The sequence below is a fragment of the Solanum verrucosum genome, unplaced genomic scaffold (assembly GCF_900185275.1).
Source record: "Solanum verrucosum unplaced genomic scaffold, falcon-dt-bn FXZP01000154.1, whole genome shotgun sequence".
NCBI lineage: Eukaryota > Viridiplantae > Streptophyta > Magnoliopsida > Solanales > Solanaceae > Solanum > Solanum verrucosum.
Window position 1 is genome coordinate 2,911,446 of NW_026020217.1, and position 17,210 is coordinate 2,928,655.

Consider the following 17,210-nt stretch of genomic DNA (forward strand, 5'->3'; position numbering starts at 1 on the left):
CTAGATGGTTAGAACAGCTTTTCCCCGTGTGAGATTTGTGTGTTGTTAGGACTATTTTGATTAGGAGGTTGGTTTAGTTGCATGTCATCCTTTTGGGTAGTAGCTACGAGATTGCTAGTATTTGGGAGTTCTGTATTAGGTAGTTGCCCTTATTTAATTTTTGAAGTCCTTTTTTGTTTCTTTCTCCCTTTACCTTAGTGTCTTCTCTATTGCGGAGTTGTGTTTTTGCTCGTTTGGCCCCTTTTTGATTCATTTGCTTCTCATCATCTTGGAGGTTGGTTATTGCTAATCAAAATTTGAAGTTGTGACTCCTTGTGATTATTTTTTTTGCGTTATAGATGTTGGTATTGGTTCCTTGCTGCTGAGTTGCTAGCTTTTGAGGTTGGTGTGTGATTTGGAATCGGAATGGCGGTGTTCATCAGGGGGTTAAGGATTTATAGGGTGTTTGTATTGTCTTAAAAGTTGGTAAAAACCTACTTTTAGGTCAGCTTTTGACTTCTGAAAGAATTTGGCAAATATAAAAATAACTTAAAAGAAGTAAAAAAATGACTTCAAATAAGTTAGGATGTATTTGACAAGGTCAAAAGCGACTCAAAATAAAGTTAAAAATGGACTAAATTAAGTCAAAAACAAAAAGTAGGTCTCCCCCTACTTTTTATTTTCTGACTTAAAAGTCATTTCAGTTTGACTTTTTATTTTTGACTTAAAAGCTACTTTTTATGCCAATCCAGCTAGGAAATGGAAATTGCTAAGAACGTTCATATAATTCAAGACGGGGTCAAACTAATTCATGGACTTTATGAGTTGGTTCTATTTCAGGATGCGGGGTTTGCTTTTGTCATGCCTACAACTTGCATTATTCGTTATAAGAATTGGCACCCTTAGGCCACAACCGGCCAATTGACTATGTTGCTACGCCGCCTTTCTACTTTGCTTTTTTTAGACTAGGGTTGTTGGTTCATATTTGTGGGGGCAGAGTAGCTTGTGGACTTCTGGTGTTGGTTTTTCAGAAGTTCCTTTGCTTGGAGTAGTTCCTTGGAGTCGGTAGTGTAGACTTGTTTTTCGAAGGATGGTCATCCTTTTAATTAGTGTGGTTAGCTTCATAAGGTCATGTTTGAGCCTGATTTGTTGGTCTTTAAGAGCCAAAGGTGCATTTTGGGCCTTACTTTGGACTGAGATCCTTGTTTTAGCGGTTGTTATTACTTGATATTCAGGTGGAGCTTATTGTCCTTCTGAGGGTTGTGTTGTGTTGTGTTGGTTGGTAGATGAGATTCAGGTGGTGCAGGTGATTTTCAGTATGGCTAAGGACCAACAAAACGCACTTGATAATTAGAAGGTGTTAGAATAGCAAAATCTTGTGTTGGTGGTGCAGACCTTTAGCGACCACAATTCAGGCTTTCAGCTACCAAAAATAGCTTTTAGGGACTAGAATCTCTGACATTGAAAAAAGGAAATATCAGCTTCAGCACTCATTTTAATATTTTGATATCTCAAGCTAGAAAACTTCATTTTGGGTGATTCAAGTTGTGTTTTGTCTAGAATTTGTGTGGCTACATGTGGGACTGATTGGGGAAGTGTGGAAGTTGGTATATTGAGGTAATTTCTTCCCTGGATGGGGCTGCCCAAGTACTTTAATGGTACTTTTCTTGTGTTTTGTTGTATCGAATATTTTAGCCCTTTTTCGAGCTCAAATTGTGCGCGTTTTTGGGGCACAAGTTCCATGGTCTATTTCTTGTATTTCGATTGTGTCCTTGTCTATTGTTGTGTTGCACCCCGCATACTTAGTACATTCCAAGTACTAACGCATATTTTGCCTACATGATGTCACCAAGTAGGAACCGGAGCTACTCTTGATCCTTCTCTCCATTCACGTGGCTAGTACGGTGCTTATCCGAGTTTATTGGTGAGTCCTCAATGATTCGAGGGCTATGTTATGTTTCCTACTCCTATGTTTTGAGACTTTAGCTTGCAATTGTATTTTGACTATAAGGGGAGCCGGTAGTACGTCATGGCCCCCGTCCTATCTATGTATGTAGAGGTGTGCATTGGACAAGTATTTTGTAAATGAGCTTGACTCTTGTTCAATGATGTCATTTTGAAATGGTTTGCCCTTAGTCCCTATTTCCCGTTAATTAATATTGATTGTACTTTCGCGACCGATGAAGTGTGATGACAAGTTTGAGAGGCTTGTTTGGGGTTCCTTCGGGTTCCTCATTCGCCATGTCACGTCTAGGCCCTAGGCTTGGGTCGTGACAATTTTATTCTTGTTAGCTGATAAGTTTTGAATATTAGAATTTTGGTTGTGCTTGACCCTGGGTAGTTGACTTCGTATCTTAGTTGCTTGCGATTAGGTTGTTGGCTCGTGTTCAGTATATTCTTGACTCGGCTTCTCACCCCTTGTTTCTACTTCTTATTGTCTATCTACTTTAGTCTATCCTATTTAGTTACTTATGTTATGCTCTTCTTATTAGTTGTTATTTGTTCTTGTGTTATATTTTGACCTTAGTCACTTGTTGCCGACTTAGTACCATTTTTGTTACTCATTCTACACTTCAGCCCCTTACAGATTATAGTCTGAGTTATCAGTTTTGATCTAGAGTCGTGCGGAGCAGCTTGGAGTGTTGGAAACTAGGGTGAGCCCCTGGATGGCTTTCGAGTTGGGAAAGATAAGAAGAGCTTGACCGATCCATTCTGAAGGGAAGAAGCACACTGCTTAAGATATAAAGCGCAGTACACCCACTTCGACTTTCGTCCTATCCTAATAACAGACCTGAATAATAGGTAAGCTCCAATACATAGTTCCTTGGTTAGATTGTCAGTGATAATGAGAAGAACCTTCTTAAGATAACCTCCTCGAGGAATTTTGGCATCACTACTTCATGACAAGCTTATTAAGTATCCACCACATCCCATTCCAAAGATTCATTCTGATTGGTTTTTGCCATGAACTCTCTTGGCAAAGTCAGGATCATCTTGCAATCCACCTTATCCGATAAGTTACCTAACAGAACTTGAAACTTTGGCTCATTTTCTTTATTCTTTAACTTGGGTCTGACTGCTTGACTCACCAACCTTTAAGTCTTCCTCCATCAGGTCATCTTCCGGAACCAAGCCTTCTGAAAGAAAGCTCATCAGAAAACTCTGTTGACGAGGCCTGTCCCTTCTCCAGCGTCTGGAACTGGCAATTGTCGTCTAGTTTTGCTAGACTTAGTCTTTATATTGTATTTAGAGACAGCCTGTACTTATCTTGTATTTTTAAAAGCCTTGTACTTTTTTTGGATTAGATGGTCAATTATCGACTGATGCAAGGTCATGGGATGGTTCCTTGTATTGTATTTAAGTTAACTTTTCTTCTCTTGTTGTAAGCTTTATTCTCCTGTTGTTCACTTCCGCTTTGTAGTCTGTTGCTTATGGCTCCGAGCGAATGGTTAGGCTTACCAACTGGTGGGGTGTATTAGGTGCCATCATGACCTGAGAAATCGGGTCATGACACTTTTCTTATGATTATGAGATTTTATGGATGATTTGATATTACTAGATTCTTACCATTTCAATGAATATTAATAGGCTAAAGTATTCATTACCCACTTGAACTTGAAACTTTTTATTCTGAGCCATAAGCTTTTTATTCCATCTGCCCCTATTGTGACTACACGCGTGCGACAGCTGGCAATAGTGGTGATGTGGATTTCCACTTGGATAAATAATAATCACCTAGATAAATTAATATGGCAAAAAATAAAATATCAAACATTCATTGTTTAAAAGTTATTTTTGAATAAGGGCTGATTTCGCGGAACTCCTTCTGGATTTGGGTTTTTATAGACGTGAAGTTGGTCGATTAAATTTCAAATTTGTCTGAAATTCTTACCAAGTAAGTGTTAATCTTTGTTTCCTTTACTTTTCATTACATTTTTTGCTATTTTTCGTTTAAAATATATCAAATATTAAAGAAAAATGGAGCTTTTACGTTTTTTTACCGTTGCAGGTTTATGATGTGGCAAAAAATCACTTCCTCACGCACCTAGTAGAGTGTGTTGTCAATTTCTACTCCAGGTGGACAATAAAGGTGTACGCGATGGAGGAATAAACAAGTTCAGGGGGGAGGGGGGGTAATTAAAACGGAATATAATTTAGGTGTACACCGAATAAAAAACTTCAAGTTCAGGGGGTTAATGAATACTTTAGCCATATTAATATGATGATGATTATTCATGTTTTCTGTTGGGAGTTTAGTTAGCACCGAGTTGAACTAGTGGCAATTATCCAGTTCTCAGAACTCGTGCCCCTATAAGTTATGTTTCGATTTGACTTTAGCTAGTTGATCCACCTAAGCTCATGATTATGGTCCTTACCTTGAAAAGTAGGACACTATTTTTTGGTGTGAGAGACGTACACTGAACTCCACGTTATAGCTCACATGGTTTATGTCGACTTACGGTATCTCTCACAAAAGAATATGATTTCTACTTATGATATGATTTTTCAGAATATAGCATTGACCTTGTACTATATTTTATGAACTAAGCTTATCAGATTATGTCATGTTTTGTGTGGTGATGCCTTCTAATATTTTCAGACTTTCATGCTCTTATATTATGTTTATGCACCTTTCCCTATATTCAGTACATTCTGAGTCCTGACCAGATACACCTCTTGTGCCTATATTGTTTTATAATATAGGTTCTAACGCACATCAGTTAGGGCATAGTTAGTATTGGATCCTATCAGCTTCGCTCAGGTTTGGTGAGTCTTCATGGTTTGGGGACATGGCTACACTTATGCTTTTATTTCATTTCAGTTTTCCTATATTTCAAGTGAGCTAGGGCTTGTACCAATCACTATGTAGTAGAGGCTTGTTGTCAGACATAGTTATTTTCGCATTATGGTCTTTTTACTCTGATTCAATATTATGTTGAGATTACCATTTGAGACTTCGATTTTGTTTATCTATTTATCTTAGTTAGGTATGCTTTCTTAGTGTCATGCTATGCCATGTGGTTCGCTTGGAGTCTCTCAGTATTCGAAGTACCATGTTACATCTAGGGGGTACTCTTGGGTTGTGATAGAAGATAGCTAGAAAGGTAATAAGTATTCAATGAAATCATCCAAGTGAATCCAAGTTAGCTCGAACATCACCTGATACCTATAGCGTTGTTTGTTGATTTTTGAATGAAGGGATGGAGCATGAAGAAGAGGACAAGCCTAGAGTAGAAACCTATTACGTTTTTTCAGGCCCTTTTGATATCTTATTAATCAAGCTCTACCGCCCCTTTAGAGTAAGATGATCGTGATGGAGGTAACAAGTAGAGGAGGATCTATATTATGATCCACTGATTTACATGAACCCAACAATTTTTACCAAGAAATTTTTATTTGTATCTGTAATTTCTTTGATTAGAAATTCTTTGACGTGCAAAGTGTTTTAAGGATTCCACATCAGTGGAAGAACTTTCGGATTCATTTTTATTCAAGGTCAATTTTTTGACATCGTATTGGCGAAGAGAAGTTCTATTTCAAGACTTTCTGCCACCTATTATCCATAAGAACTTTCATGTGCCTTTAAATGAGATGATCACACATTTATGACACTCTTCTTTATTAATAAATTCTTACATCTTAAATTGGAAATTCTTTTACATTTCAGTATTTTTTCCTGAAAATTTGGACAAACGAAAGTTCAACTAAGAAAGAAGCACTTCATGAATTGTTCTGAAATGTAATTAATTAATATATGTGTTTTAACATTAGAAGAAAGACAACTTACACTTAAGAGGACAATCTAATAAAATATTCCATTATTCCCTTTACCATACACTACACTCATTGCATATTCAAGTAGGTCTAAACTCATTCCCTTTAACTTACACAGTAGTAGCTTTGACCATGTTCTGCTCTTCTCGAGCTCCTTCGTTTCTTCTCTTGCTCCTTGGCTTTCTTTCCTTTCATCATGTATGTTTTGCCGACTAATTTTAATAGCAAGAAAAGAAACATGATAAATCAAAAGCATTGGAAATTAGTGAAGCACAGTCTAAGGAACCTCTTTGTAGTATAATGTCTCTCCTCCCTGTCGACACTGATTTTATCAATTTTCTTGATGGCCTGCAAAGTGTTCTTAGTTACATTCCTTCAATATTCTCCTTCCTATTACACTTCCTCTCGAATGAAAATGTTGAGTGCATTTAGCTTTACAAGGATTCCTTTTATCATAAAGTTTGTCTGGCACTTACATACAGAACCGAAAGATCTGCACAGAGAGAGAACACAAATAGCTTTTCCTTTAGTTCATGAACAACCAGGAACTAAGAACAATTCACTTCCTTACAAACGCAAATTGAAAGAAAAAAAAGGAAAAGGATGAGAAATCAGAATCCCTTACAACTTGAAGAACAAAGGCATCTAGGATTATCAAAGCTCAGGGGAACCTAATGGAGTCAGGTATGTTTTCTTGATCAAGTTCCAACTATGTGCACAAACAGTGAAAATCATGTAGTTCCACAATCAAAATGTGATGTTTATAGATTATGATTACAGTATATGAATATTTAACTTCTTACAAGACAAGCCTGAATCTTAATTTGCCCTCTTTACCTTCATATAATTTGTTCATTCGATAAATTATTACTTCATCAAAAAAAATATAAATGTCAATGGTAGTTATGTCTGATATATAGTGTTATGGACTAAACATGTCGGTGCTAGGTAAGATGTAGTGAACTGTTGCGACTTATATGAATCAGTTTTCCCCTAGTAATCAGGATTTCCCCTAGTAATTTTTACCACAAAGAAGATATATATATTTTTAAATATCTCAATCTATCTTAACCAGGATCTCACAAGCAGTAATAACATATTGATATGGATCATTTGCGTAGAAAGTTTATTGTTAGCCCTACTCAGACAAGAAAATATGCATTATAGCTTGATATGTCAAAGATTTATGGGGATACTTATGTTGTGATTTTGTCACAGAAAACACTGAGTCCCACAAATTAAGTACCATTTTCTTAAACCTAATTATAGCAACCATATAACATAGAGAAGTAGTAGAAACCAAATTTAAGTGACTTAAATCAACAAGAAAAGAAAGATTTGATAAAATATGACAAGCAGAACAATGAATAAAACTGGCAGAAAAACTCAACAGAAGAAAACAAAAAACTGTGCAACTCTCTTATTTCAGTAGAAACAGGATAAGTCTATTATATAAACTTTTTACAGAGATTTTCTTGCTAAGCACTAAACCCACAAACCCACTACTACTAGGACTTCTAGCAAACTCTGCTATCTAAACTGAAAACACATCTACTTCCTAATAACTAGGAGTTGAATAATTTAACTAAATAAAAGACCAACAAATGTGAAATAAATAGTTCTTAAATAAAATGAAACTTCCAACAATGCCTCCCTTAAACTGATAAGTCACAGACATCAGTTTAATTGTCTTCACAAGCGACAACCTCCCTCAATGAACAAACTCCCAGTAGCTTTTTCATCTTCACAACTGCATAACTGAGGGGCTTGGTTAAAATATCAGTAGCTTGGTCTTCACTTTTGCAGTAAACAACATCAATGATCTTATCCTTTGTGAGATCTCTAAGGAAATGAAATTTCACATCAATGTGTTTGCTCCTCCCGAGTAACACTTGAATTTTAGAAATCTTAATCGTTGAACCATTGTCACAGTAAATTAGAGTTGGCTTTTGCGGAAGAAGACATAGTTCAGACAAAATGTTCTTCAACCAGATAGCTTGAGTAGCACACACAGCTGCCGCCACAAATTCCGCTTTCGTAGTTGACAATGTAACCATTGGCTGCTTCTTGAAACCCCATGAAATAACACTTGAACAAAACATGAAAACATAACCGGATGTGCTTTTCCTATCATCTTTATCTCCAGCATAATCACTATCTGTGAAGCCGATTAAATCTGCCCCTCCTTTCTTGTACAAAATGCCAAAATCAACAGTACCTTGCAAATTCTTTTAGCAGCCAGTAAGTGAGCTTCTCTTGGACTTTCCATGTACCTACTTATAAGACTTACAGAGTACATTATATCAGGTCTAGTGGCTGTTAAATACATCGAACTTCCCACGATCTGCTTGTAGAAAGTGTTGTCAATCCTCTTTCCTATAGAATCATTTTCAAGCTTCAGCCATGTCTCTGCTGGTGTGGTGACAGAGTTGTAGTTTGTCATACCAAATCTTCATAAAATATCCTGGACATATTACTTTTGTGAAATAAAAATTCCACCAGAATACTGCTTCACTTCAATTCCCATAAAGTAATGCATCAAGCCAAGATCCGACATTTTAAACTCAGTCATCATCAATTTCTTAAAAAATTTAGGCAATACAAAATCATTCCAAGTATAAATTAAATCATCTACATATAATCATACAATGACAAGCTTGTCATCTTCAACTTTAGTATAAAGTGTATGCTCGTAAGGGCATTTTCTAAAACCTGCCTTATTGAAATAAGCATCAATACGACTATACCAAGGTCGTGGAGCTTGTTTTAGCCCGTATAATTCTTTTTTCAATTTGCAAACTTTATTTTTGCTACCATACTTAATGTAATCAGGGGGTTGATCGACATATACCTGCTCTTGCAATTCTCCGTGTAGGAACACCGATTTCACGTCCAATTGATGAATTGGCCATTTGTTTTGGGCTTCCATGCCACCACCGACCTAATGGTATCGAGTCTGACTTCTGGAGCAAAGACCTCTTTGGCCACTAAGCGCGCCTTGTAGTTATCAACTTCACCATTCTCATTGAGTTTAGTTTTATAAACCCATTTAACTCAAACGGCCCTTTTCCCTTTTGGTAGATCAGTAAGCTCCAAAGTGTTATTTTTTTCAATTGCTAAAGTTTTAGCATCCATTGCCTCCTTCCATTTTTTTTCTTAGGCCGTACTTTCAAAACTTCTTGGGTCACAATTTGCAAACAGTGCAAAATGAGGAATTGTCTCATCATTGATATTAGCACAGGTACCTAACAATCTTGCATCCATATAGGTATTTTTCGGACTCGAGGGACAGCTTGCTCTGTTTCAATAGGTTCTTCTGCAGGTGGAAAATCTTTAGCAGTTGGAGCAACATTTGCTGGAATTTCAGACCTTGGAGCTACTTCTTCAGATTAATCATCGTATAGAACTTGATTAGGTAACTTTTCATCCCAGTTCCATGTATTGTCTTCATAAAAAACAACATCTCTACTAGTCACAATCATTTTTGTCAAAGGATTGAACAACTTGTATGCTTTCAACGCCTTGCTAACACAAAGAAAGACACACTTAACGCCTTTATTATCAAGCTTCTTTCTCTTTACATCTGGGACATGTACATAGGAAATGCATCCAAAAATTCTAAAGTGATATATAGCTGGTCTCCTTCCACTCGAAACCTACTCTAGTGTCACATCTCGAAGAGAAAAAGTAGGATTTATGTTCAAGATGTGGCCGCTCCAATTTACTACTTCTGGCCAAAATGTCTTTGGAACTCTTCCTCGAGTCAGCAAGCTTCGAACCATGTTGAGAATGGTTCTATTCTTTCTCTCCGATACACCATTTTGTTGAGGTGTATATGTTGTTGTGAGCTATTTTTGAATGCCACGAGACTCACAAAATTCTTCAAATGCCTTAGTGCACTATTCGTCTCCATAATCTGTTCGGAGACTTTTAATGGTCTTTCCAGTCTCATTCTTCATGAGAGCTTTGAAACTTTTAAATATATTAAAAGCCTCTGATTTTTCCTACAAAAATATACCTAAATCTTTCGGGAATAATCATCAATAAAGGTAATAAAATACCTTTTCCCTCCATTAGAAATTGGGTTTATTGGCCCACAAATGTCTAAGTGAACCAACTCTAACACCCTATTTGCTCTCCATGACTTGCCTTTCACAAACTGAGATCGGTGTTGTTTGCCAATAACACATTCTTCACTGACCTAGGAAGGGACGATAATTTCTAGAAGCCCTGTCACCATTCTCTTCCTTTGAAGGATCTTTAAGCCACCAAAGTTCAAGTGGCCATATCGAAAATGCCACAACCATGAAGGATTTTTCACTTCTGCCATAGAGCAAACATTTTCAATTTTCATAGGAAACAACCTGTTTCGACTCATTTTTACAATATCAATAACTCCTTTGGAAGGATCAGAAAATTCGAATCTATCATTCCTTAAGGTGATGACATATCCTTTTTCAACCAGTTGATCAACACTCAATATTAGTGAAAAATTACAAGATAACAGAATTACAAGATTACAATTGAAAATAAAAATGAAGAAAGAAATCTCTTCAAGCTAAGACGCGGATATCTCGCTCTCTTTAAGGAGATTCAAGCCCACTGCAGCAAATGTTTTTCACCAGTCCAGCAGTAGTCCTTCTTGACTTGTCCCCTCCAGGATACAACAGCTTCATACAAAGTATAACTCAATAACTCTGGACAAGAGTTGAGTCCAAAGCTCCACAAAAGAAACACCTCCATTCAACTAATAAGAACTCTCTTTTTTTGACAAACTTTATGCAGTCTATAAGTTCTTGTGTATCTAAACCAAATGAAGACCACCACTATCTATAGTAGAAGAAGTCTTCGTAGGAATAAATAGGAAGCTAATGCGGTGGTAGATAATGAAGATAAATGGCCTAGGAGTTACATAGGTTACAAGGTATAATGGAGGAATTAAGAGTGACAATCAAGTGAGCACCAATGCCATCAACGACATTTTACCTTTGTTGCAAAATTGAAGTGCAAATGACACTAACTCCAATTTAGAGTAATACAGAATAGTAATGCAGCAATTATGGTTGTCATTAGATCCAACATTTTGTAACATATGAGAAGTGAGAAGTCAACTAACGACCAGAAAACCAATATATGTGTGACCACGCAAAATATTGCAAAATTTAATATTTTTTTAAAATATTAAAATGCCACACTAACAATCCCCCACTCATTTTAATATTAGATAAGAGAGTTCATCAACTGAAGGAAGATTACTATGCATAATGAAGGTGTGCTCTGCATTGAGCTTCCACTTAGTGAAACAATAACTTTTACTCCAGAGTCGTAGTGGCCTCAGACTTGAACTATGACTGCTTAAGGGAAATAAAATATCATTCCTCACACATAATAATCAAGGTGTTGACATGAGCTTTATAAGCCAGCACGTTACGGCCTTGTGTTATCCCGGTTTCATGAGTGCTTTTGAGAATAAGTCCAATTCTCATAGGAAGCGACCTACTTCCATACTCACATAGGTGAAATCTGTCGAAAGTGCTCATGTAAGTTAACACTCCATCCATACGGGCTACAGATTTTCATTAAGAGTTTTGTAAACTCAACCTTCACAACTCACTATAGGAAACGATGCACTCACATCATAGGGAGGGATTAAAAAGATAGTGCATTTTTCACAACAAGTCATCAGATGATTAGTTTTTCCCTTTGAACCTGGTTATAGGATCTCTTGTCCCAGATTGGGTGTCCTCATATATGACTCAAGGATTTATAGGCTTCAATCTCATCCCCCTCGATGTGCTCCAGACCTTTTCTCTCGTTAAGGCCTTAGTAAAAGGATCTGCAAGATTATCACAACATTTGACATAATCAACATTAGTGGTACCACTTGTTCAATACGCTCTTACATTACTTTGTTTCCTCCTTATAGGTCTGGATTTACCGTTGTAATAACGGTTTTGAACTCTACCAATTGCAGCAGTGTTCTCACAATGAATTAAAATAGGAGGAATTGGTTTTTCAAAATAAGGCATTTCAAAAAATAAATCTCTTAACCAATTTGCTTCCTCACTAGCTGAAGCTAAGGCAATTAGTTCAGCCTCCATGGTAGAGTTAGCAATTATAGTTTACTTTTTTTGATCTCCAACAAATAGCACCACCACCTAAAGTAAAGACAGAACCAATGGTAGAACAGGAATCACTTGATAAAGTGTTCCAATCTGCATCACAAAAGCCTTCAAGTACAGTAGGATATTTTTTATAGAACAAACCACAATTTTTTGTTCCAATTAAATATCTCATAACTCTTGTTATAGTATGTCAATGTCCATTACCTGGCTTGCTTGTAAACCTGCCAAGTACTCCTATTGCATTTGCAATATCAGGCCTAGTGCAATCCGTCACATATCTCAAACTTCCGATTATGCTAGCATATTCCCTTTGATTTATTACATCATTTTCACTTTCAACGGGAAATAAGTGAACACTTGAATCAAAAGTAGTAGCAACATGCTTGCAATCAAAAAAGTTGTATTTTAAAAAAAAATTCTCAACATAAGGTGACTGGTCAAGGAAAATTCCATCACATGTTCTTGTTATTTTTATTCCAAGAAAAAAATTTGCCTCACCAAGATCATTCATATCAAAATGACTTCTAAGAATATTTTTAGCTTCATCAATAACACTCATGTTAGAGCCAAAGATCAATAAATCATCAACATATAGGCAAATAATAACATGATAATTATTCCAAGACTTATGATATATGCACTTATCACACTCATTTGTTATAAAATCATTTTCAATCATGCAGGAATCAATCTTTTCATGCCATTTCTTTGGTGCCTGTTTCAAGTCATATAGGGATTTAGTAAGCATACATACTTTGCTTTCTTGGCCTGCTTCAACAAAATACTCGGAATGATCCATATAAATTTCCTCATATAGGTCTCCTTTTAAAAAAAATATTTACATCCATTTGATGAATTTGCAAATAAAAAATTGCAGTCATAGCAATTAAAAGTCTTATGGATGTAATTCTTGTTACCGGTGAAAAAGTATCAAAATATTCTAGGCCTTCTAGTTGTTTAAAACCTTTTGCAACTAGTTTAGCCTTTTATTTATAAATAGATCCCCATTTGCAACCAATAGTTTTACAACCCGGTGGTAAATCAACTAACTTCCAAGTTTTATTAGAAATCGGTGATTCCATTTCATCATTTACAGCCTTTTTCCAAAAAATGGAGTCATGTGAAGATAAAGCTTCTTTTAAAGTGAGAGGGTCATCTCCAACATTAAACACATAAAAATCGGGACCAAAATCTTTTTCTACTCTAGCTCTTTTACTTCTTCTTAACTCAAAATCATCAATTTCTTTATTTTTCAAAGTAGAAGTAGAAGAACTAGGTAGTGACAAAATATTTTGTTCAATCCTTTGACCCCCACTATTTTTAGAATCAAAAGGAAATTTATTTTCATGAAAAATAGCATCACCCGATTCTATCACAATACTATCTTCAAGATTAAAAAATCTATAGGCAGTACTATTTGAAGCATAACAAAGAAAAGCACAAGTAGTAAATTTCTTACCCAACTTTGTAATTTTGGGATCCATTAGCCTCACAAACGCTAGACAACCCCAAACTCTTAGATATCTCAAACTTAACTTGTAACCTTTTCACAATTCAAAAGGTGTCAGTTTAAACTTTTTATGAGGCACACGATTCAACACATAACAAGCAGTCAAAATAGCTTCACCCAAAAAATATAAAGGTGCATATGACTCAATAAGCATGACATTAGTCAATTCAACCAAAGTTCTATTTTTCCTTTCCGCTACACCATTAGATGAAGGAGAATATGGAGGAGTAGTTTCATGAATTATTCGCAATGATCTCACAAAAGAATTAAACTCTTTTGACTCACATTCACCGCCTCTCTCACTTCTAATTCTTTTTATTTTTCTACCAAACTGATTTTCAACCTCATGGAGATAAGTTTTGAAATTTTCAAAAGCATCACTTTTATTTTTCATCAAGTAAACATATGTAAACTTAGAAAAATCATCAATGAAAGTGATAAAATATCTATTATCTCCACGAGTTAAAATTTCACCAAGTTCACAAATATCAGTATGAACTAATTCTAACAAATCAGTTTTTCTTTCAACTTGAAAATGAGGCCTTTTAGTGATTTTGGCTTTACTACAATCCTCACACTTTTCAAAATTCTTTTTAACCATTAGGATTAATCCTAAACTACTCATGATTCCAACATAACGATCATTAATATGACACAAATGAGCATGCCAAAAATTGGTAGAAGAAAGCATATAAACAGAAGTAGAGACTTTATTAATTTCTACATTCACTTTGAACATCTCATCACAACCATACCCTTTTCCCACAAAAATACCCTTCTTCACAATTTCATATTGATCAAATTCAATAATTTGTTTAAAGCCTGCTTTATTAAGAAGAAAACTAGACATCAAATGTTTCCTCATAGAAGGAGTATAAAGTACATCTTTCAAAGTTAATACCCTTCTAGAAGTAAACACAATTCGATATCTTCCATTCCAAGCACTTGAGTTTTGTGAGAATCACCAAGCATGATGGTTTTAGGCTCCTCAAATTGAGTATATTTTTTAAACCAGTCTTTGTCATAACAGAGGTGACGGTTTGCACAAGAATCAGCCCACCATCTATCAAAACTCTCAACCCTATTTATGTCGGTAATCACCGCCACAAAAGGTTCTTCGGTAATGTTTGCCTGAGGGTTAGGACACCGTTTCCAGAATATGCCAAATCGAGTAATATGCCCACTCTTGCCACAAACAAAGCATGGTCTCTTATGTTAAACTTGTTGATTTTGTGCTTGGTTATTTTCACCATTATTTTTCTTGGGAGGTCTACCATTATTTTTCTTGAATTTTTTCTTCTTAGGCTTCAAAGAAGTTTTTTTGTGAGATTTGGGAGTAGCATTATTTGAAGTAATTAAATTTACCTTCGTTGTGATTTTGCTCTCCTCTTCAGTATCATACTTACTTTGCAATGCTTTCCGAATTTTCTTTGCACTAGAGTAAGTTCTATCATAATAATCATAAAAATTATCAGATAGACAATTAAGAATATAATACCGACACTTATAGGAATCACCATCGTACTTTTTCACTTCCTCTAGATAAGAAATAGATTCATCATCATTCATAGAGGTGATGTCTTCTTTATTAGGATTCTTCTCAGTTAACACATAAGAAACATTGAGAAGACTTAAGTAGAAAAGTGCTTTACCCTTCCATCTTTTGAAATGCCTTCCATTGAACCGAAATGGCTTGTTAAGGCCTCCTATCTTGACATCCGCGATTTTTTCAATTGTAGACATGGTGAATCTCCTTATAATTGTTAGTGAAAAATTACAAAATAACAGAATTACAAGATTAAAATTGAAAATAAAAATGAAGAAATAAATCTCTTCAGGATGAGGCGCGGCTATCTCTCTCTCTTTCAGGAGATTCAACCCCACTGCAGCAAATGTTTCTCACCGGTCCAGCAGTAGTCCTTCTTGACTTGTCCCCTCCAGGATACAACAGCCTTCATAGAAAGTATAACTCAACAACTCTGGACAAGAGTTGAGTCCAAAGCTCCACAAAATAAACACCTCCCTACAACTAATACGAACTCTCTTTTTTGACAAACTGTATACACTCTATAATATCTGGTGTATCTAAACCAAATGAAGACCACCACTATTTATAGTAGAAGAAGTCTTCGTATGAATAAATAGGAAGATAATGTAGTGGTAAATAATGAAGATAAATGTCCTAGTAGTTACATAGGTTACAAGGTATAATGGAGGGATTAGGAGTGACAATCAAGTGGGCACCAATGCCATCAATGGCATTTTGCCTTTGTTGCAAAACTGAAGTGCATATGGCACTAACTCCAATTTAGAGTAATACAGAATAGTAACGCAACAATTATGATTGTCATTACATCCAACATTTTGTAACATATGAGAAGTGAGAAGTCAACCAACTGCCAGAAAACCAATATCTGTGTGACCATGCAAAATATTGAAAAATTTAATATTTTTTTTTAGAATATTAAAATGCCATACTAACACTCAATAAATTGCTCTTCAAAGCAGGAATATAGAACACATTAGATATGGTTTCCACACACCCATTTTTTGTTTTAAAATTGATAACAGCCTTTCCCATCACATTTACTGTTGAGATATCACCAAAACTAACTGTTGATTGGAAGTTTTCATTTAAATCAGTGAAAGAATACTTACTACCAGTCATGTGGTTACTGCGACCGGTATCCACATACCAAATAATTTGCTCCGTGGGCTCATTTTTCGCATGAACTGCCATTAATAAGGTTTCTCCTTCCATGTTCTCAGCAAAATTTGACTTTTCTTCTTTCTCATTAGGCAGCCTAGTATAACATTCAGATTGATAATGACCAAGTTTATGACAACAATAACATTCTACCTTGGATTTGTCAAAAAATCTCTTCCTCTTCCTTTGTTGTAGTCATCATTCACTCTAAATTTCCTGCTGCCATCTTTGTTTTCTCGGTCTCCTCTCCCTCTTCCTCTACCTCTACCGCTACCCCTTCCTGTAGAATTGGAAGAAATAAAAGTAAAAGTTTTCAGGGCCTGCTCCTCAAAAGTTGAACTTCGGGTCATCTTCTGCTCATGCACCAACAAAGATATTTGCAATTCATCAAGAGACAAAGCATCTATGTCTTTTGATTCTTCAATAGAACAAACAACGTATTCATATTTCGGTGTCAAGGAACATAGTATCCCTTCAACGATTGTGACATCATTCATCTTCTCGCCATGAAATTGCATCTTGTTGCTTATCTCCATGGTTCTAGCACAATAGATAGTGACAGATTCACCTTCGCAAAGTTTTGAAGTCCCTTCTCAAGGCTTGAAGTTGTGCTCGCTTCACTTTTGTAGTGCCTTGATACTTCTTTTTCATTGAGTACCATATATCCTTGGAAGTTTCTTTGCAAAGAATAGTTTCCAAGATAGGACGCTCAATAGCCTGAAAGAGATAATTTTTTGCTTTCAAATCTTTCATTTTTCTTGCTTCGAACTCCGCCTTTTGAGCATTTGTTAGAACTTCGCCTTCCGCTGGAACACCAATGCCGTCTTCCACAATTGGCCAATACTCCTTTGACCTTAGAACATTTTTCATCAGCATACTACTATGGTCATAATGACCATCAAAATGAGGAATGGCTGCTTGCACAAAGTTGTTCTCTTAAGCCATGGAAAGAATAAAATTTTTGGGTGAACTCTACCTCACTGGTGTTTTGTTTTTTGTTTGTTTTTAACCTTGAGCTGATACTACAGATGAAATATGACAAGCAGAACAATGAATAAAGCAGGCAGAAAAACTCAACAGAAGAAAACAAAAAACTGCGTAACTCTCTTACTTC

At 35.9% G+C, this 17,210-nt stretch overlaps 1 protein-coding gene across 1 annotated transcript; it reads right to left on the reverse strand.

Moving 5' to 3' along the window:
- Positions 1-15,853: 15,853 nt before the first annotated feature.
- LOC125830728 (uncharacterized) lies at positions 15,854-16,632 on the reverse strand. The gene is made up of 2 exons (XM_049509897.1): positions 16,250-16,632; positions 15,854-16,193 (listed from the first exon to the last, which is right to left on the reverse strand). The coding sequence occupies exons 1-2, from the start codon at positions 16,630-16,632 to the stop codon at positions 15,854-15,856; spliced, it is 723 nt and encodes a 240-aa protein (XP_049365854.1).
- Positions 16,633-17,210: the final 578 nt, after the last annotated feature.

Excerpts from the sequence above, each read along its gene's own strand:
- LOC125830728 (XM_049509897.1), bottom strand. The coding sequence starts at position 16,632 with ATGGAGATAAGCAACAAGATGCAATTTCATGGCGAGAAGATGAATGAT. Across the intron at positions 16,194-16,249 it reads GATTTTTTGACAAATCCAAG|GCTGCCTAATGAGAAAGAAG; the intron begins GTAGAATGTTAT and ends ATGTTATACTAG.